Source organism: Grammomys surdaster, unplaced genomic scaffold (genome assembly GCF_004785775.1).
Source record: "Grammomys surdaster isolate TR1022 unplaced genomic scaffold, NIH_TR_1.0 1164, whole genome shotgun sequence".
In the NCBI taxonomy this organism is placed as follows: Eukaryota; Metazoa; Chordata; class Mammalia; order Rodentia; family Muridae; genus Grammomys; species Grammomys surdaster.
The window spans coordinates 5570208-5596111 of record NW_021605583.1 but is presented as its reverse complement, the minus strand read 5'-3'; the positions used below and the strand labels follow the sequence as shown (position 1 = coordinate 5596111).

Sequence of the window (25904 nt, the reverse complement as noted above, 5' to 3'; positions counted from 1 at the left end):
TCCCTCCCTCCTTCCCCATCTCTCTCATAAAAATTAAGACAAGATCCCACTCTGGTTGTCCTGGAACTCATTTTGTAGACCAGGCTGGCCTTGAACTCAGAGATCCCACTGTCTCTGCCTCCCAAGTGCTAGAAATAAGGGCATGCTCCACCATACCCTGGTCTAAAGTTTTGATGCCTAATTTTGAAGCTACAAGTTAGATCTGTATTTTTCTCTTGTGAATCATAGTAACTGGATATCTCTTTAAACAGATGGCCTATGTATGTTTCATACTTGTAATGAAGTAGTTAAAAACTCACAGGAAATGTCTCTAGGAAACTTGCAGCCCGTGTCTTGTTTGAATACTCATGGGGTATCACATTCTTGTTCAGTGTCTCCTTCTTAAGAGTACTTTTGTACTGTAACTTATTTTTTATTATGCCTGAATCACTGTGTAAATAAACCCTTAGTAATAAAGAATTATGAGTTTTATTATTTGCTTACACACGAATCAGCAAAAATCTCAACAGGAGTTAAGGAAAACAAGGGAAGATGTTGATCTTTGCTCAAGTTTTTTTAGTAGACATGCAGAGCAGTGTCTACTAATTAATTGATGAAATTAATTTCTAGTAGCTTTATGTTATTTCTATAGGCTGTACACATTGCTTTGGAGAGCTGGGAAACGGGCAAAATGATAGCACACGTTTGGAAGACTCATTCCTTGAACCTAACTCTGAGTCTTACTACTAAACTAAAGTTCAGGTTGTTCATAGTCCTTCTGCCTCAGCCTTGCAGATCTTGGACCTACAGGCTTTTGCCATCCTGCCTGGCTTAGTTTGGAGACTTTAGAAACAAGAATATTTGGTTTTCTACTCCTATTCTTTCCATAGAGAAAACCACCGGCTTTCAAGTCTAGTAAACTATGCCAGTTGAAAACGCTACCTATGAAATATTTCCAAGAGCTGAGACTTTTTATTCCCCCTCTACTTTCATTAACCATGGCGGGTCCAGGAGAATTGGGTGACTATATAAGTAAAGAGGGGTTCTTTTCCATTTTTTTTCCCCCTGAGCATGTTAGACTATCTCATTCCACGTCAAGTACCGTGATAATGATATCCTTACTTTTACAATATACAGATACACAAACCCAAGTTCCCCTTCACCTCAAATACACGCTGTGATGATTTCATCACCGTCACCGCAGTAATTTAATAAGCATCCAATTCTGAATGATGTAATGGCTACATTAAAAGGAACACAAGTGAAGAGGCTTGCACGTATTTACCACAGAACCCGATAACGATGTATTTATTCTGATCCTGTAGGGTCGCCTGCTTCCCTAAACTTCAAATGTAGGGGAATCTATTGTGAGGTTTCAACTCTAGAGATAGAGACAAAACTTCTGGATTACAGTCGGAGGCTTGAGCCTGGTCTCCCGGAATTCCACGCAAATAAAACTGTTTTTCCAAAGTCTGTAGCCAATTTGAAGCAGAAGAGCGCAATCAGAGCCTTCTTGAGGAGAGTCAAAGAACTTCTCATCAGGAGAACCAGGTACGATCCTTGCCCCTGATCGAGGTTGAGGCCCGGATGGCTATTTCAAAGGTGACTCCGCAATGACGTCACTTCCGGCACCACCTGCGTGGTCCCCGGGAGCCGTAAAGAGGTGTGTAAGTGTCGGAAGAGCTGTCGGGATGCAGCAGGCAAGAGGAGCACCAGGAGGCCGTGGCTGCGCTCTCTTTCCCCTGCTGAGCATCCTAGTCGTCCAGGGTGAGTGCGCCAGCTGGCTGGGCTCCACTTCCGGCCGGGGGAGGGGGGGTCAGGAAAGATGGTCGCTTTTCCGGTTCCGGGTTGGGGGGTCTCAGGAAACCCCCCGCTCGGCTTCTGCGAAGGAAGGAAGGAAGGGAAGGAGGGGTTGTGGGATGATGTTCGTTCTCGGCTAGCACCTCCCACTGTCCTCCGCTGTCGGAGCCCGACCACCTTGTGTGACATGGCACTCCCTCAAAGATGCTACCATAAAACCGCGGCGAGCTCAGGCTTTGCAGACGCTCACCTTGTGAGACTTTCAGTGCTTGTCCGCCAGGGTTCCGTATTGCTGTTACACCCTGGTCGGAAATTGGCAATTCTGGTTGTTTCAGTTATTTTGACAGACACAATCAGCGCTGGAAAAAAAAAGAAAAGAAAAAGAAAGAAGGGAAGGAAGAAAGGATAAAAAGAAAGGAAAATCATGACTTGGTGATTTTATTTCAGAGGCTTTGAAATAAAATATTTTAGACAAGGGTTATAGTGTGATCTTTCTTTGAGCTGTTGGTGAAGAAAGGGCACCTTAGGACTTTATAAACATTCTAAAGTATAAGAAAAGTCATAGTCGTTCTTTTGAAACTCAAATCTTTTAACTATTGTCAGTTCAGTGTTGATGTAATGACACTATTGTAAGGTTTGGTTAATTTTATTTTCATGCTATTCCACTTTCTAAATTTCAATTCAAACTAGCTTTATTTCGAAGTGCAAATATTGTCTGATTATTGTGTGTGTGTGTATATATATATCTTCCTAAGAAATAGAATACTAGTATAGCTAATATTAGAATGAATTGTTGTATTGTAACATTTCCCTGAAAATAATGGACATTTCTGAAAGGGGTCTTTAATATTGTGTAACTATGAACACATTAGGCAGCTGAGTCCCATCAGGTAAGGTGAGGAGGTTTTTATTTATCTGGTGACTAATCTTCATGTTGCCAGCACACTCCCTGATCCCTCCCAGCTACCTGTGTCATCATAAATGTCCAGTTTTTCCTCTGAGTTCTTTTTGCAGTAGAGCCAGGCCTACCGTAACTTCATATAAACTCATCTCTTTTTTGTACATAGCAGGGGTAGGGGGTGGGGGAGAAATGTCCAAATATTGTTCCAAGGAGAAAAAACTTCTAGAAATTGTGTCTTTTTTTTTTTTTTTTTTTTTTAGATCTAGTGTCATTTCACATATAAGAGGAGCAGGTGTCAAATCTAGCAAAACAAATGGTTCAAACACATTAATTTTTTGGGGGGGGCTGGCGAGATGAATCAGTAGGTGAAGGTGCTTGCTACGCAAGCCTGAAGACCTGGTTCCATCTTTAGAATCTACGTACAAGTGGAAGGAGAGAGCCAACTCAACAGAGCTACCTCTGATCTCTACAAGTGTGCACACATTCTGTTAATAGTTTTAAAGGTATTGATCACTATGTATAAAACTATTCAAGATTTACATTCCTCACCCATTCCTCCAAGTTTTCTTGAATAGATTTACATTTCCAGTTTAAAATAAACAAACCAGGGATCTGGAGAGCTGGTTCAGTGGTTAAGAACACTTGTTGCTCTTCTACAAGACTCTGGTTTGAGTCCCAGAAATCACATTGTGTCTTACTATGATTTGTAACTCCAGTCCCAGGGAATCACATATCCTCTTTGGCCTTCAGGGATACCAGACATGCAAATGCCGCACATGAAGGCAAAACACCCAGGCACATAAAATAAAAAATAAAGCTATGTAGTAGTTCATATGCTTGTTCATTCATTAAATATACAACTCAGTAATTTTTAGGGTGCATGGTTATGCAATCATCATTACAAACACTTTTGGAACTTTTTATCACCCAAAAGAGAAATCCCATATCTATTCCGACCTTCCCACAGGCCCTGGAAACCACCAACCTGCCCCTTTAAGCCTTTGTCTATTCTGGGTACTTAATACAATGTAAACCAGGCGTGCCCCCTTGTGACTAGCTTTCCTCACTTGTCTTGTTCGTGGTGCTTCGTCTGTTTGTCTGTCTGTTCGTTTTGTCTCTGAATTGTGGGTGAGAGGGTTTGGTTTCCCACTAGTGTTTACTTGCCATCCCTCTTCAGAGACTGAGAACCCTTACATCGCTATCATATTTGAATTGGCCTTAAGTTCTACGTCTGATTCTGTTTATTTCAGTTGGCTAAGTATATAGACATTACAGCCTGGGGGTCTGGGCATGTAGCACAGGGGGTAGTGGTGCATGCATGTAATCCTAGCACTGGGGATGTGGAGGAAGGAGGACCAGGAGTTCAGGGTCATCCTCAGCTACATATCGAATATGAATCAAACCTGAGAAACAGGAGACTCTGAAAAAACAAGAGGGGGGGAGTGATAATGACCGTATTACATGTTTGTCATCTCATGTCAATATATACATTTAAGATGGGAAGATTTGCATTTTGGGAAATGGGATGTATAAAGTTAGGGCCTTAGATTTTGTCGTGTTTAATTTTTTTCAGCTCAAAGATGATTTTTTTTATTAGAATGTGATGTTTATTCTTTTTTTTTTTTTTTTTTTTTTTTTTTTTTTTTTTTTTTTGAGAAAGGGTTTGTCTTTATACCCCTGGCTGTCCTGGAACTCACTCTGTAGACCAGGCTGGCCTCGAACTCAGAAATCCGCCTGCCTCTGCCTCCCAAGTGCTGGGATTAAAGGCGTGCGCCACCACTGCCCGGCGTGATGTTTATTCTTAATTAAATGTTTTTTTTGTTAATTTTTATGATATTTTTATGGTTGGCTGTTTTGACTTGGCCAGCATAAATATCAAGCCAGAACATGGTGATCCCATCACTTGGAATGCTGAGGCAGGAGGATGGAGTGTTGGAGGATGGACTAGCTTGGGCTACACAGCATGGTCTTATCTCAAGAAACAAAATAAAATAAAACAAAAGTTAAATGCCTGAAAGGATATTGTGCTAAAATGGGGGAAGATTTGAATGGCTGTAACACAGGATTAGATTTTTAAAGAAAGGGTTTGAGAGAAAGATAGAAATATGGAGATGGAAGAGAAGGGAGGAGAAAGATAGGAAGAGAGACAGGCAGGGAGAAGAGACAGAGAGAGAGAGAGACAGAGACAGAGACAGGAGAGATAGAGGAGGGAGAGACTGTGGAGAGCTGGAGGAACTACAGAGATTCTGATTGCTAACTCTACCCAGATCTTGTCTTAGCTCTACAGCAGATTCTGGTATCTGTTTCCAGTAATGGAACGAGGGTAATGTCTAGGCTGTGTGGGCTCCTGTCCTCTGCCGCATTTCTCAGTTTCTGACAGGTGTGCGAAAGCAGCCATAAACAAACCAACCTGGTGGCATTCTAATATAATTCTGTTTACATAGAGACTGAAGTGTTTTAGCTGTTTCCTGTGGGGTCACGGGAGAGACCGATTGGTTTAGACAGTCTGGGTTACCTGCAGGGTGACGGCTAATTATTATGCGTTTGCTCCTTTCTCATGAAAGCCAGATGCTTCCACTTGAGTCATGGGTCGTAGGTTGCTGGCCCCTGACGCGCTGTTCTTTGACAGCATCCCTTAGGTATCAAAGACAAGCAAACTTACCGGGAGCCAGACTCATGCCTGGTTTCCCCTCTTTCAGTGAGTGGCTTTTCTAAGTAGAAACCTTCTTTTTCTAAGTAGAAACATTCTTGACACCTCCCTCCCGCCGGTATTTATTTCCTGTGGGAATTGGCTGTGCCTTTGTGAGATATGTTTTTCCTCCTTTAGTATACCCCCCCCCCCCCGCCAGTCTAGAAGTGATTATTCAGAACTGATCTTTTTCTGAATGGATGCAGACAGAAGCATCGAGGGAGGCATTGAAAATTCCATAAAGAAGGTGATAGGGAGAGAAAGAGTGAGCAGTGCACACATAGTCTTACACTAGTAACCATGGCGACCCTCCCAGCTTCTCTCCGCCTGCCTCTGTCCCTCTGGAGTTTTGCCTTGATGGTGCTTGCATTTCTTGCAGGAAATGGCGTTTATAGATCAGGTGTGGTCATGGCACATGGGTTTAGGTGGTACTGTATTATGGAAACTTCAGGGAATTTGGGGAAGCCATCACAAAGTGGGCTGGTATGTGAGTGGTGGTGACAGTGTTTGAATGTTGGGGTGTAGTGGGGAGCAACTCCAGCAGAATGGTAGGAATGGAGGGAGCTTTCCAGACAAGTCCTATTCTAAGAAAAGCATAGAGGCGTGAAAGAAAACAGGCTCTTCAGAAAATGACTAGACAGTCCAGGGACAGCATAAGGGGTACCGTGTAGTCGGCAGGTGTCTGAGAAAGACTGTTCTTGTTTAGATTTTAATCCACAGCCCAGTGGGGAATTAGTTCAGGTTTTTTTTTTTTTTAAGTATGTGTATTGTCCACCTTAATAATAATAGTTAATATTTGTTAGAAGTTTTTATCTTAACAAGCTCTACTAAGCATTCTACGTGTGTTTATTTATTTGTGTGTTTATGTATTGTGCTAGGGAGAAAACACAGGGCCCTGTACCCAGGCTTGTATATATTTAAAGTGTATTGGATGTTCACAGTGATCCTAGGAGGATTTTCTTTCCATTCGCCAAATCTAGCAACTGAAGCCTGAACAGGTTAGGGAACTGTGACCCAGCCCTTATCAGAAGTCAGATGGGCTAGCGCTTGGTGTCATTCTGGCTAGGTTCAAATCTACTCCTTTAAGCTATATGTTGTAATATGTTTTAGGCTAACACCATAGATTGAGGGACATGTGTAATTCATAGGTTTATTCTACCATTCGGGTTTTAGACTCGACTCTCCAGGACTGAATAGGGTTTTTCTTGTTGATGAGTCAGGAGTTAGAGATTGAGAATGGAGGTTCTTCTGGCGGAGAAATGAGCATTTACAGGAGCCTGTAAGGAGGGACAAATTTATCATGGCAGTCAGAAAGGGTGCTGTGTAGGAACCAGATGGCCATCATTTTTGAGATGGGCCGGATTCTTATTAAAGGCCTTATTAGTGAGCTCTGTCTTGGTCTCCTCCTTTCTGGAGGAATGTGACCAGACTAGATTGTCCAGAGAGGAGTGAGAAAATGATTCAAAGCTGCCAGAGGTACAGGCACTGGGACAATGACTCAGAAACGCCAGCAGTAGGAAAGGTCAAAAGCCTGTCGGAGAAACAGGAGGCGATCTCAGCAGGCAGGCGTGGGGCGTTGCTGGAGGTAGGTCGACTTTCTGGGTGTTGTACGTGTTTTAACTCATTTAGTCCTCACAGTGACTTGGAGGTAAGCTCCATTTCTGTAACTTGCTAAGCTGCTCAGAGCCAGCCATTGGGCTGGGGTTTGAACCCAGAGCTTCTGACTTGTGTTCAGTCCTTGCACTGTCCTGCCTGTGACAGAAGGACCACTGGGTGGAAGTACTCTTTTCTGGAATCATGCTCTGGTCTTTGCCCTTGGTTACTAGAAGAACCTTGGCTTAGTGAGTCAGAGAAGGAAGCAGGAAAAACAAAGGATAGTGTTTTAATTTCCTAAAACATGGCTCTCCAGTGGGGTGTGTGTGTATATATTTTTATTCACTAATTCCCCAACATCACAGGGGATCTGTTGGAAGAAAGTGCCAGGTCTGTCAGTCTGTTTATCTTTGTTGGTCTTTTTTTCTTTCCTTCTTGTGGAGAGATGGAATGTCAAAGTTGGAATGAATGGTTTTGGAAAGACCACACTCTGTAGGCTTTAAAAATGATATCTTACATTTACATTGTAGAATACATTCAATTATTTGTTTTTTTCTTCTCCACAATTTACTTCTTTTTTTTTGTTAAGTACAGAACCTAGGGCCTTCTAAGTTAAGGCAGGTGCTCCATTGAACTACACCTCCCGTCAGCCCTCCATAATTTACTTTTAATAGATGTGTGTGATTCATTAACCAGCTTTAGGAGAGAGAGCATAGCTGGGTGTGGTGGTACATGCCAGTAATCTTAGGACTTAGAAGGCTAAGTCAGGAGAGCTGTCAATTTAGGCCAGACTGGGTGACATAGCAAGGCCTTATCTCAAGATGGAGGAAGAAGAAGAAAGAAAGGAGGAGAGGAGGAGAAAGAGGATGGGGAAGAGGTATTAGAGAGAAGAATGAACAGTTTGGAGCACTTACTGTGAGTTCAGTTCCCAGTACCCACATCTCAGACTCACAGGCACTTGTAACTAGCTCCAGGGGATAATAATGCCTTTTGCCTCCCTGGTCACCAGCACTCGTGTGGATGTAACCACATGAGGATAGTCACACATACCCATGATTAAAAATAATGAAAGTAAATTCTTTTGTAAAAAGAAGAAGAGGAGGAAGGAGAGCAGGAGGAAGAAGAAGAGGAGGAATGGGGAAAGACTAGACAGAACCTTTTTGGACAGTTTTAAAAGTGACGTTCCTATTTGTATTTCCTATCCTCGTTTTGTTGCTGGTTGAGTCACTAGTGGCCCCATGCTGTGACTGGACTGTGTTTGGTTGAGTCTCTTAGACCTCATAAAAGCTGCTCTATTTCTGGGTTGTGTATGGTGGGGTGTTGGGGAGGACACAGGATGGGAGGGGTAGGTATTATTGCCTTCTAGTTATTGGGCAACGCATACTTGTTTGTATTTAATTTAACTGCAAGCCTGTGACTGGGAAAATTCTAGTGCGGTTAGATTTTTAATTTTTGCCCAACTGTCTACTATGATTTAAGGCTATAACGTGTTGAAAAATGTTATTCAAGATTATTAGATCTTAGTTCCTTCTTTGTGGATTTGGCTGAACATATGTCGATGGCTCTGGCCTTTTGGCGAGATCACTAAAAATGATGCAAAGATCTATCTCATGTTGACATTTTCGTATCCAACAAAGCAAGTGCACTGTACATGTCTGGGCTTCCTCCCGTTAGGTGTGCGTTCCGTCCTCTCCTTGGAGATAAGTGCAGATGCTCACGTCCGAGGATATGTGGGAGAGAAGGTCAAGTTGAAATGCACCTTCAAGTCATCTTCAGATGTCACTGACAAGCTGACCATAGACTGGACATACCGCCCTCCCAGCAGCAGCCGCACGGAATCTGTGAGTGTGGACTCTCCAGAAAGTTCCCTTGAGTGCCTGGCATGGTGGCACACGCCTGTAATTTCAGCATTGGGTAGGTAGGAAGATCAGGAAATCAAGGCCATCCCTCAGCAACATAGCAGGTTTGAAGCCAGCTTGATCTACATTTAAAGAAAGAAAGGGAATAAAGACACCTGCCGTGCAAGTCTGATGACCTGAGTTTGAGTCGAGACCCATGGAGGAAGTCAAAGGTTGTCTTCTGACTTCCACATATACCCCATGGCACCAGTGGTCCTACATGCTCATACTCCCCTGAAACACACTCACAGGCACACACACACACGTACACATTCACACACGTGCATTCAGACACACATTCACAGTCACACACATGGGTGTGAACTTAGAAAAAAGAAAGAAAAGCTTTGAGACCTTTGGGGTGAGCCACGCTTATGGCACATTTGACATTTGATGTTTGTTTAATTACACAGAGCGTTTCACTCTGACACGTAAAACACTTGTGCGTTACCTTCAAGGAAAAAAAAATGGTCTGAAATCAAGAGGAAATGTGGTTTAGTTTTGTTGCCTTGTTGTTTCCTTCTGTGTGGTGTTACAGCTTCACTTTAGATCTGATGTACTAAAAAGGGCATCAAGACGTGGGCTGGAGAAATTCCCCACTTACATCACAGACATCCTTTCTCTGAGAGCTACTCCGATCCTGCTGTCTCAGTGGGTGTGTCTGTCTGAGAATCCACACTGCAGATTTATCTTGGCTTTTCCTCTGGCCGTGTAAACGTCTGCAGTGATTTATGTAGCTGCCTTTGAAGGAAGTGGTGGCACCTTGTACTGGTGACAGATATCACTGGTGACAGATGGCCTTGTGATGTTAGAGGCAATATACTTTAATCACACACATAAAACATATTTATGGTTCAAATTCCATTATGAGTGTTTAATTAGAGATTACAATGCTGTAAAAACCCTTTCTCTTTACAGTTCCATCAGTTGCCTTAGTTTAGGGTGGATACTATCTAAGAATGTATATGAATTGGGGCTGAAGAAATGGCTCAGCAAGTAAAAGCATTGGCTGTTCTCCCAGAGGATCTGGGTTCAATTCTCAGCACCCACACAATGGCTGACAACATTCTATAACTCCAGTTCCAAGGAGATCAGACACCCTGTTCTGACCTCCATGGGTAATGTCATGCACTGTACAGAGACGTACATTACAGGCAAAACACTCATACATATAAAATAAAATAATTTTTAAAAATTGTTTAAAAAGAATGAGTCATAGCCATGTGTAAATTGAATCTTTCTTTCTCTCTTTCTATATCTATTTATTTATTTGTATATGCATGCCACTTCAAGTGTACAGATGCGAGAGGATATCTTGCAGATTCCAGTCCTTTCCATCCACCACACAGATCCTGGGGATGAGCTCAGGATAGCAGGCTTAGTGGCAAGTTGCCGTAACTCACTAGGCCATGTCACTGTCCCTAGACTGGATTTTGGAAAGTGTTCTTTATTCTGTTTTCCCTCTTTGGAAGAAAAATTACCTTTCATCTTAGTGACTGTGCTTTGGTTGTACACTCGGAGCTGTTACTGAGTGCCCGGTGCAGAGCGGGTTGGGTAACCATAGCGAAGGAAACGGAGCTGCAATCAAGGTTCCTGTTGCTTTAGAGCTAAAATAGTTCACCTTATTCTGAGCTGTCAGGAAGCTATGGCTGACCTTATTTGGCTCCCCTTCCTTGTCCAAAAGTAGGGCAGAGAGAGCAACAGGAGCTTCTTGGGTCAGAAACCTTATATGCAGCCGGCACTTCCAGAGTCCTGTTCTGTGAGGCTGGTGGGGAGGCTGCAGGCTCATCTGAATTAGAATTAGGGGCACTTCAGAGTCTTGTAACTCAAGGGTGCAGTGGTGTGGTTTGTGAGGCTTGCAAGGGAGTGAGAACTGTGCCTCACTAGTTTACCATGTACCGTGTAATTCATGAGTTACATCGACCTGGAAGGTCTGTGAAGCGCTTTTAAGCTTTTTATCTTGATGGGCAAAGAGAGGCCTTGTTTTTTAGACACAAAGTTTTGCTCTGTGCCTCAATCTGTTCTTGAATTTAGTGTATAATCCAGGCTGGGCTCACATTCACAGCACTCCTCTGCCTCAGCCTCCTAAAGTACCTGGGAGTTGAGGCACTCAGCATCACGTTGATTTGTTAGGCCTCCTCTCTCTCCCCTCTTTGGAGCATTTGTCACATGTACCAAATTTGCTATCTTACCAAAGGTAGGCTCCACGAGAATAGAGGCCATGGCTGTGTCTCGGGCCACCATGTTCTGTTCAGTCACACACCTGGAACGTGGAATGTGTGCTAAAGATTTGTGGAGTGAATTCTTGGTGAAATTAACCAGTGAGTGATTCAGCATCTTCTCTGAGGAATAGCTCTTAAAAATTGGGCAATTCAGTGGTTGTAGATGCCTGGTGTCCTAAGCAGGAAGGAACCAAATAAACAAAGAAAGAGGAAAGCCTCTTGTCTTGCATAAGAGTCATGTTGTTTGTCAGACATGCCTGTCACACCTTCAGTGTAAATATGTGCTTTAGGGACCAAGCTTCCAGTCACTAAGTCCAAAGCAGTATCGTCTTAATACAGCAGATATTCATTGTGTGCTTATCAGGCCTTTGACGTGAGGCTTGTTTTAACTGTCACCAGAGATAACTCGAGAGAGGTTGGATTGGGTTACACCTGCCCAGTGATTTGGAAAAAAAAAAAAATCTCCCTTTTGTCACTGTACGCCTTTGAGTAACTTGCTCCATGTTGCTATTTGGTCTTGTTTCTCTCCCTATATGTTCAGAATAGTTACAGCTTCCTCGTATGGTTTGGTGGGGGTGTAAGGGCCAAATGAGTAAACATGTAAAAGTCATTTGCAAACTACAATAAACAGACGATAGGGGAGCCTCAGGGTACTGTTTCCATATTTCGGCACTGTTAACAGTTAAGCCCTTGAGACTGTCTAATACTTCCTGGGAAGTTTAGTGGTGCTATACATCAACAGATGTATGGAAAACTCAGTGTCTCTGATTATAAAGGAAATAAAAGTAAAACTGTAATGGGATATCACCTCACAGACTACCAGAAAAGCTATTATAAAATAGGCAAATTATGGGGCTGGAGAGATGGCTTCGTGGCTAAGAGTATACGCTGTTCTTACAGAGGACCTGAGCCTAGTTCACACCACCACATTGGGTGGCTCACAGTGGCCTGTAACTCCAGCTGCAGGGGATCTGATGCCCTCTCTGGCTTCTGTGCACACCTACACTCATGTGTGCACACCCATACACAGATAATATAAATAATAAAGATAAAATCTTAAAAAGAAAAATTATAATAAGTATTGGCACAGGTTGGAGAAAAGGGAAATTTACTAATGCAAATAGTGCAGCTATGTTAGAAAATGACATGACAGTTCCTCAGAACTGAGCGTCACTGGGGGAGGTAGCTTAGTGACAGCGCTCAGCATACACGAGGTCCAGAATCATGTAGGAAAGTCACACTGTGCCCCATAGAGACACAATTAGAAATAAATTAAAATTAAACCTTGTTGGGGAAAAGAGAATCTATTCATATTGTGAAACGTTCTGTAAAGTGAAGTTGCCCTTGCCTGAGAGTTATTATTTGAGGGCTTTAGGAAGAATTTAGAAGAAAGTTATTTTCTAGATGTTTGTCTGTCTCTGTGTGTATGTATGTATGTGTGTGTGTCTATCTCTGTCTCTGTGTCTCTCTGTGGGTCTCTCTGTGTCTCTGTCAGTTTCTGTCTGTCTCTGTCTCTCTCTCTGTCTCTCTCTCTCTGTCTCTCTGTCTCTCTGTCTCTGTCTCTCTCTCTCTCTGTGTGTGTGTGTGTGTGTGTGTAGGTGCCCTCAGAGGCCAGAAGTGTGGACTCTCCTGGAGCTGAAGCTACAGGTGACTGTGAACTTCCTGATGTGGGTACTGGGAACTGACCTGAGGTCTCTGGAAGGGCAGTGCTCTCAGCCATTGAGCCATCTCTCAGCCACAGGAAAGATTTAAGGGTCGAGATCCCAGATTTGCCTGCCAATCCTTTTTTGAATCAGTTTTATCAACCTGTCTTTCTAAGGTAGAGGTGAGAAAAGCATTAAAATCAAACAACAACAACAACAACAACAACAACAACGAGACAACCAGGGGAAGAGAATCCCTTTTATACAATTCTCTTTAGCGTTGGATCTACTCGGCTCTTCATTCCATTGTCCACGTTAACCTTGTCTCTCATGATGCTGGTTCTCAGATCTTCCATTACCAGTCTTTCCAGTACCCGACTACCGCAGGCACCTTCCGAGACCGGATCTCCTGGGCTGGAAATGTCTACAAAGGGGATGCGTCCATCAGCATCAGCAACCCTACTCTAAAGGACAATGGGACATTCAGCTGTGCTGTGAAGAACCCTCCAGACGTGTACCACAATATCCCCCTGACAGAGCTCACGGTCACAGAAAGGGGTAAGCTGCTTCCTGCCAGTCTCCTCCCATGCTATGACTCCTCTGGCCCTTTCTGGAACTTATCAGTTGACTTAGAGGACCACTGTGTCAAAGTCGCCTTTCATATGCCTGTTAAGATTAATTTTTAAAACATTTAAAAAAAATTCATTTTGTGCGTTGGTATGTGAGCATGTGTGCTACAACGTGTGTGGGGAGATCAGAAGACAGCTTGTAGGAGTCGGTGGGCACAGCCGTGAGCTAGCTCACCAACCATTAGGGTGTACTTTTGGAAAACTGACTATTCTCTTCCAACGTTGTCATAACTTCTGGGTTGCCTTTTTCAATTGTCTTCAAGTGACCAAATGTCTTGAGCCATGCTGGGTAGTCCCCCACGTTAGTGAAGGTGATGATGTGTCATGTTGACGTCATTTAGGGGCCCTGTTTAGTTCATGCCATGAGTTATGTGACTGTTGGAAAGCAGGGAGTTCCCTCCACGGATGGGCAGCCCTACGTTTCTTTTACTTACAAAGAACAGTGGCTTCCTTCTCCTGTGGAGATGAGGTTGTGAATGGCTTTTTTAATGTCTCTCACTAATGACTATTAAATGGTCATTTGGGTTTGAAACTGGATTTGAACCAAAGACACAAAGATACCTTATGAGTTGTAATTGCTCTGCCATTTCTTGGGGCTTCCCTCCCTCCTCTGCTTCCTCTCTCCTGTCTTCCCCTCTCTCCTCCCTTTCCCTCTCTCCCTTCCTCCTCGCCATTTTGTTTGTCATAATGGTCATCTGGTTTGACAATAACCTATGTCACATTTGCATAATCATACTGCTGGCAGGAATAGATTTCCTTTTTCTGGAAGGCAGTTTAGCAATAGAATTAATAGTTCTTAAAATTATATTTCCTTTGATCCTACCATTCTACTTTAAAATTTATCTTATGAGGACAGAGCGGAACACCAGGATGGCCATTCTGATATAACTTGTAGAGTCAAAGTTGGATGTTCGAAGTTAGAGAATTGATTTGCTAATTGATTCAGTATAGTGGAGTTCTATGTACCGTTTTTAGAAGGCTATTTATTTATTTGTCAGAGTCTCACTTCAAAGCTCTTGCTGTCCTAGAACTTACTTTGTAGACCACCAGGTTGGGTTTTGACAGAGGAGATTGACCTGCCTCTGCCTCCTAGTGCTGGGATTAACAGTGTGTGCCACCACAGCCTGGTCGAAGAACCTTTATAATCAGGACCTTTTAATCACAAAAATCCCCATATTTATCATCTGTTAAGCTAAAATCACGTGAACAATAGGACTCCTGCTTTTACAAACATGCCTCCAGCCCAACATGTGCTTTCAGACTCTTGGAAGAAGAATGGATTGGTAGCCATGTGTTACTTGTAGGCAATGGAATCGTGTGTGCATGCTTATGTTTCTTATAATTTTATACTTTGGATGATGCGTTTGTGCCTTCTGTAGTCAGAAGCACCTGAAGCCCCAGCCCTCCCTTGGTGTTTCCTACAGGTTTTGGCACCATGCTGTCCTCTGTGGCCCTTCTCTCCATCCTCGTCTTTGTCCCCTCGGCAGTGGTGGTCACTCTGCTGCTGGTACGAATGGGGAGGAAGGCAACGGGGGTGAAGAAGAGGAGCAGGTCTGGCTATAAGAAGTCTTCCATTGAAGTTTCTGATGAGTAAGTCCCCAGCACGGAGCCCGTTCCTTTTCACAGCCCTGCTCTGGGGCAGCACCGCCTCTCACGTCTACATCTTACCCCCTGCTGAAGTCTGGTCCGCTGCTGAGATGTCCTTCCAAACACAGTTGTTCCATGAGGGGTGTCAGGAGGAAGATTACAGTGACATTTGTGGGTATTGTCACGCAGGTCAGGATGGACAGGGCACTTCGGCTTCACATGACTTCACATGGCTTCACACTGCACAGTGCTGGGCTCTCCATGTATATCCGAGCACGTGTCTCGTTCTCTTAAAACTAAAATGAAACTCCAAGTCATAGTTTTCTTTTTCACTTTTTTTTTTCTTTTTTGGCACTGAGCTAATGTCTTCATAAGCAATGAAGGAAGCTTTGAGAATAGTCTGAAGGGCAAAGGAAATCTCAATAGGTATGTGTTATTCTTGGTCAGCAGATGCTCTGAAAGGGCTAAATAAATGTGGTTATTGTCTTAGTCAGTGTTCTCCTGCTGGGAAGAGACGCTATGGCCAAGGAACTCCAATAAGAGAAATTACTTAGCTGGGGGCTGGCTGACAGTTTCAGAGGCTTAGTCCACCACTGTCATCATGGTAGTAGGCATGGTAGCTACATCCTAGTCTTTAGGGGGGAGAAGGTGCTAGCATGGGCTTTTGAAACCTTAAAGCCCACCCCACTGACATAGTTTCTTCAAGGAGGCCACATCTTCTACTCCTAGTCAAAGAGTTATTCCCTGGTCGCTAAGCATTCGGACCTCTGAGCCTGCGGAGGCCATTCCTACGGAAACCACCACAGTTACCAAAGCGTTTATATCGCCGCCATTCACCGTGCTGCCAGTGAGCAGGCGCAATCCAAGAGTTTCCCAGGAGGAGATCTACTTTTGTCATTTTTGTTTGTTTGTTTTTGAGACAGGGTTTCTTCTCTGTATGGTCCTAGTTGGTCCTCAAACTCACTCTTTAGACCAGGCTGGTCTTGAACTCAGAGACCTGTCTGCCTTTGCCTCCCAAGTGCTGTCATTAAAAGTGTACACTGCCACTTCTCATCTGAGATTTACTTTTTTAAAAAAAGATTTTTTTTTATTTATTATGTACACAATATTCTGCCTGCATGTATGCCCTGCAGGCCAGAAGAGGACACCAGGCCACATTATAGATGGTTGTGAGCCACCATGTGGTTGCTGGGAATTGAACTCAAGACCTCTGAAAAAACATCCAGTGCTCTTAACCTCTGAGCCATCTCTCTAGTTCGAGATTTACTTTTTGAAAGGAACACAGGCCTATACTAAAGCACTATAGCTGGCATGTGGTGCACACTTTTAATCCCAGCATTTAGGAGGCAGAGGCAGGCAGACTGGCGTGAGTTCAAGACCAGCCTGATTTACATGATGAGTTCCAGGCCAGCCTGGGATACATAGTGAGACCGAGTCTCAGCCAAACAAAACAACCAAATAATTATGTGACTTTTCCCTTGTCTGTGAAAGGGCCTTTAACTATAGGTGAGAGAATCTTACCTTGGGAAGTTCCAAAGTTTTCTTTCTGTCTCTATGTGTATTTATTTACTGGAGAAAGACTTCCCATCCCAAGGAATCTGTAACACACACACACACACACACACACACACACACACACACAGAACCATTGATGAAAAGGGCCATATATATGCAACTTTCTGAGGTCTGATTCCAAGTCATAGTTACCATAATGTACTCTCATCCTCTGTAGCCCGACTATAGTCAGCTTATGCTTTATTCTCCTAGATATACTACAGTCATTCATGTGTGTGTGTGTGTTCGCGCGCGTGTGTGCCTGCATCTCTGTCTCTGCCCGTCCATCTATTTGTCCATCTGTTTTTTCCCCTCACCCCAGCATTCCTAGAATCACACCCTTCCCTCTCTTTTTTGTCTAGAAGCTTTCTCACCCTCCAGAACTGAGCTGAAATGTTTCCTTCCTATTGGACTCCTTGAGTTCCGAGCAGAGGGCTGGTCCCTCCCTGTGCTTTGCTGCATGGCAGTCCTTCCCCCAACCCTAGAACACTATTGTATTGTTTTATAATCCGAATTAATTCTTACAGCTCTCACTACATGGGGTTGAGAGTGCATCCACAGACCAGGTTCTGTTGCCTCTCTTCCCACACAGCATGGCGCCTCCACCTTGGCTGCTGTTCAGTGCTTTTCTGTGTGATGGTGACCAGCTGCTATTTACCTAGCCTTGCTGGGTGTTCTGATACGTGTTTCACGCACATTTATTTATGACTTGTTCCTAACAGCTCTGCTTAAGGTTTGGCTGTAACACCAGACTCATGTGATTTCAATACCTGAGCTTGGAACGGTCCCCTGTGGTGACAGTGACAGTTGAGTTTGCTTTGTGTTCTTTCTACAGCACTGACCAGGAGGACAGCAATGACTGTATGGCGAGGCTTTGTGTCCGCTGTGCGGAGTGTCTGGTAAGTGCCCTGTTTCTTCTGTTTGGTGTTTTCTATCTTCCTGCCTATCTGAAGGATCGTTTGCTCTCAAGAATAACACGGGAAAGCCAGCACAGGAAAGCATGAAGCAGGGTTTCTGGGAAGGCTTACTGATTCTCACCTTGATTATTTTTTTTTTAATTTTTTTTTCTTAAAATATAAGAGTGCTTTGGCTGTGTGTATTCTGCATAATACCTATACACCTGGTGTCTGCAGAAGTCAGAAGAGGGCATTTGGGACATTTGACTGCCTGTAGCTGGAATCACAGATGGTTGTGAGTCATATGGGAGTTTGGAACAAAACCCAGGTCCTCTGTAAGAACAACAAGTACTCATAATTGCTAAGCTTTCTTCCCAGCCCTCATGTTAAAAAAAAAAAAAACAAAAAAAAACCAAACTTACGTTACAGTGAGCGCATGGAGGTCAGGGGATGACTTGTGGGAGTTGGTTCTTTCTTTGCACTGTGTAGGTCCCAGGGATCAAACTTATGTCATCAGGCTTTAGAGCAAGCCCCTGTACCCACTGAGCCATCTCACTGGCCCATGATTTTATTTTTTTATATCACAGGTGTAGAATTGTGTTCTTAAGTTAAGAAGGAGTCATGTAACCTACTGACTGACAAAAAAACAAACAAACAACAAAAAAACAACCCAGCAAATATAACCAAAAAAAAATTAAAAATGAAAAAAAAACCCTATGGAGGGTATATATACTTGGGATTTTCAAGTTTCTGGACTCAGAACCATGAATGTAACATCTCTGATGAACCCTGGTATTTTTAAAATTAATTTATTTATTTATTTTTATTTTATGTACATTGGAGATTTGATTGCATGTATGTCTGTGTGAGGGTGTTGCACGTATGTCTGTGTGAGGGTGTCAGGTCCCCTGGAGCAGGAGTTATACACTATAGACAGTTGTGAGCTGCCAGGTGGGTGCTGGGAATTGAACCCAGGTCCTCTGGAAGAGTAGCCAGTGCCCTTAACCTCTGAGCCACCTCTCCAGCCCCCAAACCCTGGTATTTTTAAGGAAGTCCGAATGGACAGCCTTTTAGGTGGCTTGGTTGATGTCATTTGTCACCTTATTGGAGTGTTCTCATCTTGGTTTAAATCTCTAGAGGCTGTGTCCCTCTTTGAGCACACGTGGTGACACAGGCTGTGTAGCTGTCCTGGGATCTCAGGAGGAGGGAAGACTGATGTGGTCAAAATCAACATATGGCCTAACGTGGAACACACCTGTCACTGGGCCCTCTCTGTGCTCACTGCCGTGCCCAGCATGTCACCAGATGAGTGTGGTCTGTCACTCTCGGGGCTTTTCTTCTTTACTCTGACTTCTGTGAGCTTGGGTCACCTTTGCGAGAGGAGAAAAAGTTTTTTTATGAGAAAGGACCTAGTTCCAGCCTTCAAGGTCTGAAGACTTTGATACAGTGTGGAAAGCAAGAAGGAATGAGATCTGCGTGAGTCAAAGAATGAATAGAATATCTTGTAAGGGTTCGGTCACCTGGTCTCGTGCTAAATGAAACGGAATACATTAGAGGGGACTGATGTGTGTTTTCAAAGTTCAGTCTAGCTTTTGTGTTGAGGCTGGTAGAGGGACCAGAGCAGGTTCAGAGAGCCTCAGTAGTAGGCACTAGCAGTTGGTTAAGTGAGAGAAGGTTGTAGTAGAGATGGCAGGAAGTGGATGTATTTTGTTTTCTGGCTTGAAAGTAAAGCCAGAAGAATTTACTGGAATTTTTTTTTAAGAGAAAGAGAGAAAGAGAGAAAGAGAGAGAGAGAGAGAGAGAGAGAGAGAGAGAGAGAGAGAGAGAAGCAAGGATCATTCTAAATGTCTTGGATAACTCATAGAATAGAACCAACATTTTCTAGAGCAAGATTTAAAGTGTTTTCATTAAAACTCAAGATTTTTATTTTATGTGTATGGGTATTTTACCTGCATGTATGTCTACACACTATGTACATACAATGCCATGGAGGTCAGAAGAGGTATCACACATAACCTGGAGATTAAGTGACAGATGGTTGTGAAGCACCGTGTGAGTTCTGGAAATCAAACCCAGGTCCTGTTAACTACTGAGCCCAGGGTGTCAAACCCAGGTCCTCTGGAAAGGCAAAGAGTGCTCTTAACTACTGAGTTGTCTCTCCAGCCCCAGAATAAGATTTAAGAGTAAAATCAGGAGTTGAGTTTGAACATAGTAGGTTTGAAATGTGCAGTGAGGCAATTATGTTTTCTGAAGAGAGGTCTAGTCTGCAGATTTACCATAGGAGCCATTAGGAGATACAGGAAATAGACCTAGATATGTAGGAGAGGTCAGGGGGACTAAGCCTGGAGTTCTCTAAGGCTTCTAGATTAGAGAGACAAAGAGGGATTAGCACAAGACAATGAAAAGAGATGACCTCTGCAGATGGAGGAGAACCGGGAGAGTTTGGTATCTTGGGAGATGAGGAACATTTTTCAAGGAATTGAAAGTTTACTGTGGATGGTTTGGTGATGTAGAAGCCATTGATGGCCTTGGCAGAAGTAGATCCACAGGGATGGTGAGGGTGCAGAGGGCTGGGGAAGGGGCAAGACCATCACAAGGATACATTGGAGGAAGTGAGGACAAGCAGCTCTTCTAGGTAGGAGCAGAGGAAGGGGCAGAGGGTAGAGATGAGTCCTGTGTCTTAAGAGTTACTTTCTGTGATGAGTCAAACGGGGCACATTTCTGTGCTGTTGTGGAGGTGCCAATGGAGAAGGAAAAATTGATGTTGCAGGAGAGAGAGAGAAGGAAGGATTACCTAGTTGACACTGAAAAGTGTCACAGGAGGACATAGTAGCTGTAGATAAAGACTTAAGAACAGTAAAGAAAATCTGGACATGGTAGTGCACACCTTTAGTCCCAGCACTCAGGAGGCAGAGGCAGGTGGATCTCTGAGTTCAAGGCTAGCCTGGTTTGCAGAGTGAAGTCCAGGATAGCAGGGCTACACAGAGAAACCTTGTCTCAAAAAAACAGACAGACAGACAGACAGACAGACAGACAGACAGGACAGTAGAGAGGCTGAACAGATGAGGCCTTATGCTTGTAAGTGAATCTGGTGGTAGAGTCATGGACATTCTTAGCCGACAGCCTACCTTCTCAATGGTAGGATAAAGCAGGGTCCTGATCTAAAAATGACGGGAAGAGGAGGGGTCAGAGGACAGTGGAAAGAGTTTAGGTATGAAACAGTTATTTAGAAGAATGGGGAAACTAGGGCCAGCGATATGGCTCAGAAAGTAATGGTACTAGCTACCAAGCCCGAGGACCTGTGTTTAATCCCTGGAACACATAGTGGAAGGAGAGAATCGTTGTCTTCTAACCTCCATATGTGTGGGTATACACAAATATACACTCTAAGTACATAAGTCAGTCAGTCAGTCAGTCAGTCAGTCAGTCAGTCAAGTCAGTCAGTTAGAAAGTAGTCTTTTTCAAAGACTAATAGAAGAGCCAGGACAATCTGATATACCAGATAGCACAAATGGCCCACTGAGGTCCCAAGTGGTGAGGTATGAGTTTGAATAACAACAATGAGAAAGGCTGAACTCCAAGGTATTTTATAGAGTGCTGTGCACAGTGCCAAGAAACTCACACCCATTACTGTTCCATGCACATCTGTGAGCTGTGACTGTATTATCCCCATTTTAGAGATGCTCACTGGGTCTTCAAAGCAGAAACCAGCCTGGTAGACACATTGTGTTGAGGTCCTGTGGTGCTACAGGGCACATAGATGTGCTATAACTGTCACTACCCCAAGCACAGTTCCATTTAGAGACCCTCTACACATGGTCTTTGTTTAAATCTGACTGCAACATTGAGGTGCACATATATCTGCTATTCTTTCCCCTGTAGGATTCAGACTACGAAGAGGCATACTGATGGAGTGTGTGTGATGCAAGAAGTGTTACCTAACAACAGGAAAAATCCCATTCCCCCGGCCAGGAGTGCCATTGGCAGGGACAGCAGTGACAGAAGATTCTGAAGGTCATCAGTGAAGACCTTAAGGACCACTTATTTATTGAAGAAACATTTATTTTGTATTTATAAACTGTTCAGAAACTCCAGGAAGGGACTCGTGACTTCCCTTCTTTAATACACTCTAATTGAGCAAAGAAATTCTTGAACAGAAACACAGTGCTTGGTTTACCTTCGCTCTTGAATGTAGTTCATGGTTTCTTCCAGTTGTCTGAAGGAGACCAAATGTCTTGTCACTCTGCTGATGCCAAAATTGTACTTTTTTTTTAAATGGTGTGGAACCTGTAGCTTCCTGATGATGTGCCAACGAACAACATGCCCATTTGGGACGGATAGCCTTTGTTTCTTCTCCACGAATGTTCTCCAGGCAGTATTTAGTATGCACTACTTGGTTTAACTGTCATCAGCTGTGTCTAGGTGACATGGAGTATTTGACCCTGATTTCTTTCAGCTCAGTAGGTTTACAAGTTGTAGGCTTGCTTGGACTGGGTCTTTTAAGTATTAAAATATTGTCAATTTACAGTTACGGAAACAGTTTTTGAGGTAGAAGACTCTTTCTTATTTGTCTTGCTAACTATGCTTTGGGCCACAGAATCTTTTTTATTTTGTGTTCCTGAAACTGACTAGCTTGTGGTTTCCTTCTTGGTTTTTTAAGTTAGAGGCAAGACATGCCACTTAAGAAGGTTTTTAGTGGCGACTTGGGAAATATTTTTTGTAGTCCCTTGCTTTGCATCTTTTCACTTTTCTTGTGATGTTGTTTAGAACTTTGGTTCTAAATTGCACCAGAAATGGGTATTGCGTCCGAACGCTGGTTTGCTCAGTACTGGAGATGGGGAAGTGAGGCTGTGCAGGACATTTCCTCGTTCCTCACTCAGTGCCTTGTAACCCACATCTCTACTCTCCTTAGCAACTTACTTGTTATTTTAAGTTATACTGGGTTTTCTGTAAACCACTAAGATGTGCCTGACTTATTGGAAGGACTAGCATGTATGCAAACAGGGCTCTCCAGAGAGAGTCACTAATGACCCCTTCCCCAGCCCTGGTTGGTTCAACATGGTGGTCTTCTTCATGGCTCTTCCCAAAGTAGCTTGGGAGCCCTCCATATTACAGTGTATATGCTATGATATATACTATGTATCTTATAAAAGTCATTCTATTTACCGCAAAGATATTACATTTGAACTGAGATCATTAACTCTGCATGAAAGACTTGTTAATCTAGCCTGCTGATTCATGATTGTGATTCACCTCTGGTCATGGAAGCCCTTGGAAGAGGCAGAGTGGGGGACTGGCATTTTATATTTCTGGTCCTTAGACTCCATGGTTCTTTGGGCTACTTGTTAAAGATGTAGGTGTCTGTGGCCAATCCAGTGAGACCCTTTCTGATGGTTCAACAGAGAAAAGGAAGCATTCAGCCACCAAGCATAAACAATTTGGACACTTGTAGATCTGAAGAGAGTGATCCAGGTGGGAGGGGGCATGCCGTGGGCCTCACTGTTCTGACAGAGCATTACAAGACCTCATTTAAACCATCATCCTGTGAAAATGAGGGACCAGTTTTAGTGTCTTAGGATTTTCTTGCAAGTGTATTGTGAAGTTTTTTTTATCTAGCTCAGACATTGGTGAGTTCTGCGACCGACCCGATGCCTGATGGGTACTTGGTACACTGTTGTGTAGCCTGCTTTGAAATGGCTCTTTCTCTTGTAAATGACAGAACAATCAAGTCCTTCATTGTAAGGGAGTAAGTTAGTGATTTTATTTGCTCCGTGAGTTTGAGGTCATATCCCTGGCTTGGGCCGCCCTCAGTTTCCTATGCTGAGGTTTGTGCTATAGCTTTTTGATCCTAAGGAAAATAAAGCTGTCTGTGGAGCCCTCCTTTAAGAATGAGCATACGATAGAGGGTTTGTCTGACTTGCTGTTTTAATATCTTCTAAGGTGACATTCTCATACTTGTTTTTTCCCTTTTTGATGCTCGTGGGCTCAAACCACCTGACACTATAGCATTGTCTTTCATTATGGTTATATCACCTTCTGAGTTTTATGTAGCGGACTCTTAAAACTATTACAGAATGTGAATTTATAAAGTGCTTTGTTTTCCCTCTGTGGCCTATTACTTCAGGCCACTTGAGGACATCTTAGCAGTCTGCAGCTCCTGAGTCAGCAGTGGGACTTCAGAAGGACAAGTTTCCTACCCCTTCCCCATCCCAGTTACAAGCATGCATACGTGTGCGTCTGTGTGTATGCATATTTTACAACAACGGAAAACCTGGAGGCCAGATCCTGATCCAGAATGTTCTGTTGTGTCGCTGAGCTCCCGTTCTGAAGAAGGACTCTAAGAAGATCCATGGAGTGGACCAAAGCTCTTGCTTAATTGCACAGCTCAAAACTTCGCTCCCAGAAGTGCCCTCTCTGGTGTTGGCCTCCTTACCACTGTCTCTCACTGACTTTTAAAATGAAATTAGACTTTTTGTTTGCAGGAGAGTGTGAGCTGTAAAGCTTCGTGCACAGACGTTGTGACTCATGGAATCTTTACTCCACTGTAGTTAATAAACTTCTTTGCACCTTGTGGCTGCCCTTTTGGTGTCTAGCTATATTAAAATGAGAAGTACCTTATGAAGGGGGTGGGGGAGTTGTGGTTTTCAGCCTTGAGAAATCTTGTCTGAGCTGTACACCAGCAAGATCCAGTGGTGTGCTGGAACCAGCTCACATAGCAGAAGCTGATGAGTGTGTTTCTAGAAATTTTGTGAGCCGAGTGGCAACATGGTGGACACTGCACTGGGAATATTTACACGAGGCCCATGTGGCATAGTCCTTGGGGCCAGAAAACATTCAACAGTTTTCAGGACAGGACAGATTTCAAAAGATGAGCAAACCCAGGCTTTGTTCTACTGGGCCAATCCAGTAGAACAAGGGGTGAATGTGTATGTATAAGAACTATTAATTTGAAGTGGTGATTAAAACAGAGAGCTATCTGGCACTCAGGATGTTCTGACTTGTCCCCCAAGATGGCCATGCCACTCAAAGGGTTTGCTAGGAGAACGACTTGCTCCCTGTATGATGGCAACCCTTACAGTCTGAGGGAACCTTTACAGCAACATGGTGGGCCGGAGCACTGGGCAGAGGAGTCTCTGAAGCAGCTAAAGGTGACTGAGCAGCCAGTCTGCATCTGTATGGTAAGAGAAGAAAAGAAATGTTGCTGCTGTGTCTGAAACACAGCCGGATGTTTTTCTATTCTTCTCAAATTAATTGTGCTTTATTTACATAAATCTGGTTTCTCAGCAAATGCCTCTTGCCATTCAAAATTTTTGTTGTTGTTTTCTTTTATTTAGCTAAAGGCTCAGAGTGTAGTCCAGGTTGGCTCCTTCTGCCTAAGCCTTGTGGGTGCTGTGATATCAGCCCTACACCACAAGATCTAGCCCGTTTGAGATCTTGCTTGCAGAGTTTGTAATCCAGAAGGGAGGTGACATCTGCAGGGACCTGGGATGTGAGGCTCACTTCAGTGAGTTGCAAGTCTTTCCTTCTAGAATAAAAACTATACATACCGTTAGTGGGACAGCTGTGTCAACCCCTTCACTGCTTCAGAACATTGCAGAAGAAGAGGCAGAATGTTAAAGCCAGAAGATCGGGGGTGCCATGCTTCTGGATATGACATGACCATGGTAATCATATCGACACAGCAGCTGTGGCTACCTGCAGAAAACCTATGTATGCACATACTGAGGCACACACATGGGAACACACACACACACACACACACACACAAACATGAACAGTGCACACAGGTACACACCCCACAGGGACATAGACACACTCAAGCTCACACACACACCAATACTCACACACACAGGAACACACACACATACACACATATATATACCACACACAGGCACACACACACATACTGCATACACAGGTGCACACACATACATGCACACACATATACCAAATACACAGGCACCCAAACAGGCACAGATGTACACACACATACAAGCCTCACCCCCATGTCCACATATCATGTGCACATGCATCTAGAGACACACCGTACAGGGAAATGCACACATGCACACAGGTATCCCCCCCACGTACACACATCACACATACATGCATGTACATACACACACTACAAAGTAGTATGCCCATACACCACACACACAGGCACACACAGGCACACATGCATGCATACATATACACAGGCACACACGCAGGTGCACAATGTACCCCCTATCCACACATCCACACACACATACACACATACACACACATACACACACACACACATACACACACACACACACACACACACGCATAGGATTAATCGGGAAGAGGATCAGCAGGGGTGAGCTGGGAAGAAGAGAGGGCGATGAGGGTGAATACTACCATCACAATACATCGAATACCATTTGTAAAATTGAAAATAACATAATTAAAAAATAATGAAACTATAAATGCAAACAGAGCTGTGCGCTAGATGTCTGAATGGAGAACCTTGATTGCGAGGTTCCTGTTTC

At 43.6% G+C, this 25904-nt stretch overlaps 1 protein-coding gene across 1 annotated transcript; it reads left to right on the top strand.

Moving 5' to 3' along the window:
* The first annotated feature begins 1615 nt into the window (after positions 1–1615).
* On the top strand, positions 1616–23962 carry Mpzl3 (myelin protein zero like 3). Its single transcript, XM_028783713.1, has 6 exons — positions 1616–1746; positions 8637–8803; positions 13073–13283; positions 14779–14944; positions 17331–17394; positions 21274–23962. Exons 1-6 carry the CDS (start codon positions 1671–1673, stop codon positions 21298–21300), a joined length of 711 nt encoding a protein of 236 aa, XP_028639546.1. The 5' UTR covers positions 1616–1670; the 3' UTR covers positions 21301–23962.
* Positions 23963–25904: the final 1942 nt, after the last annotated feature.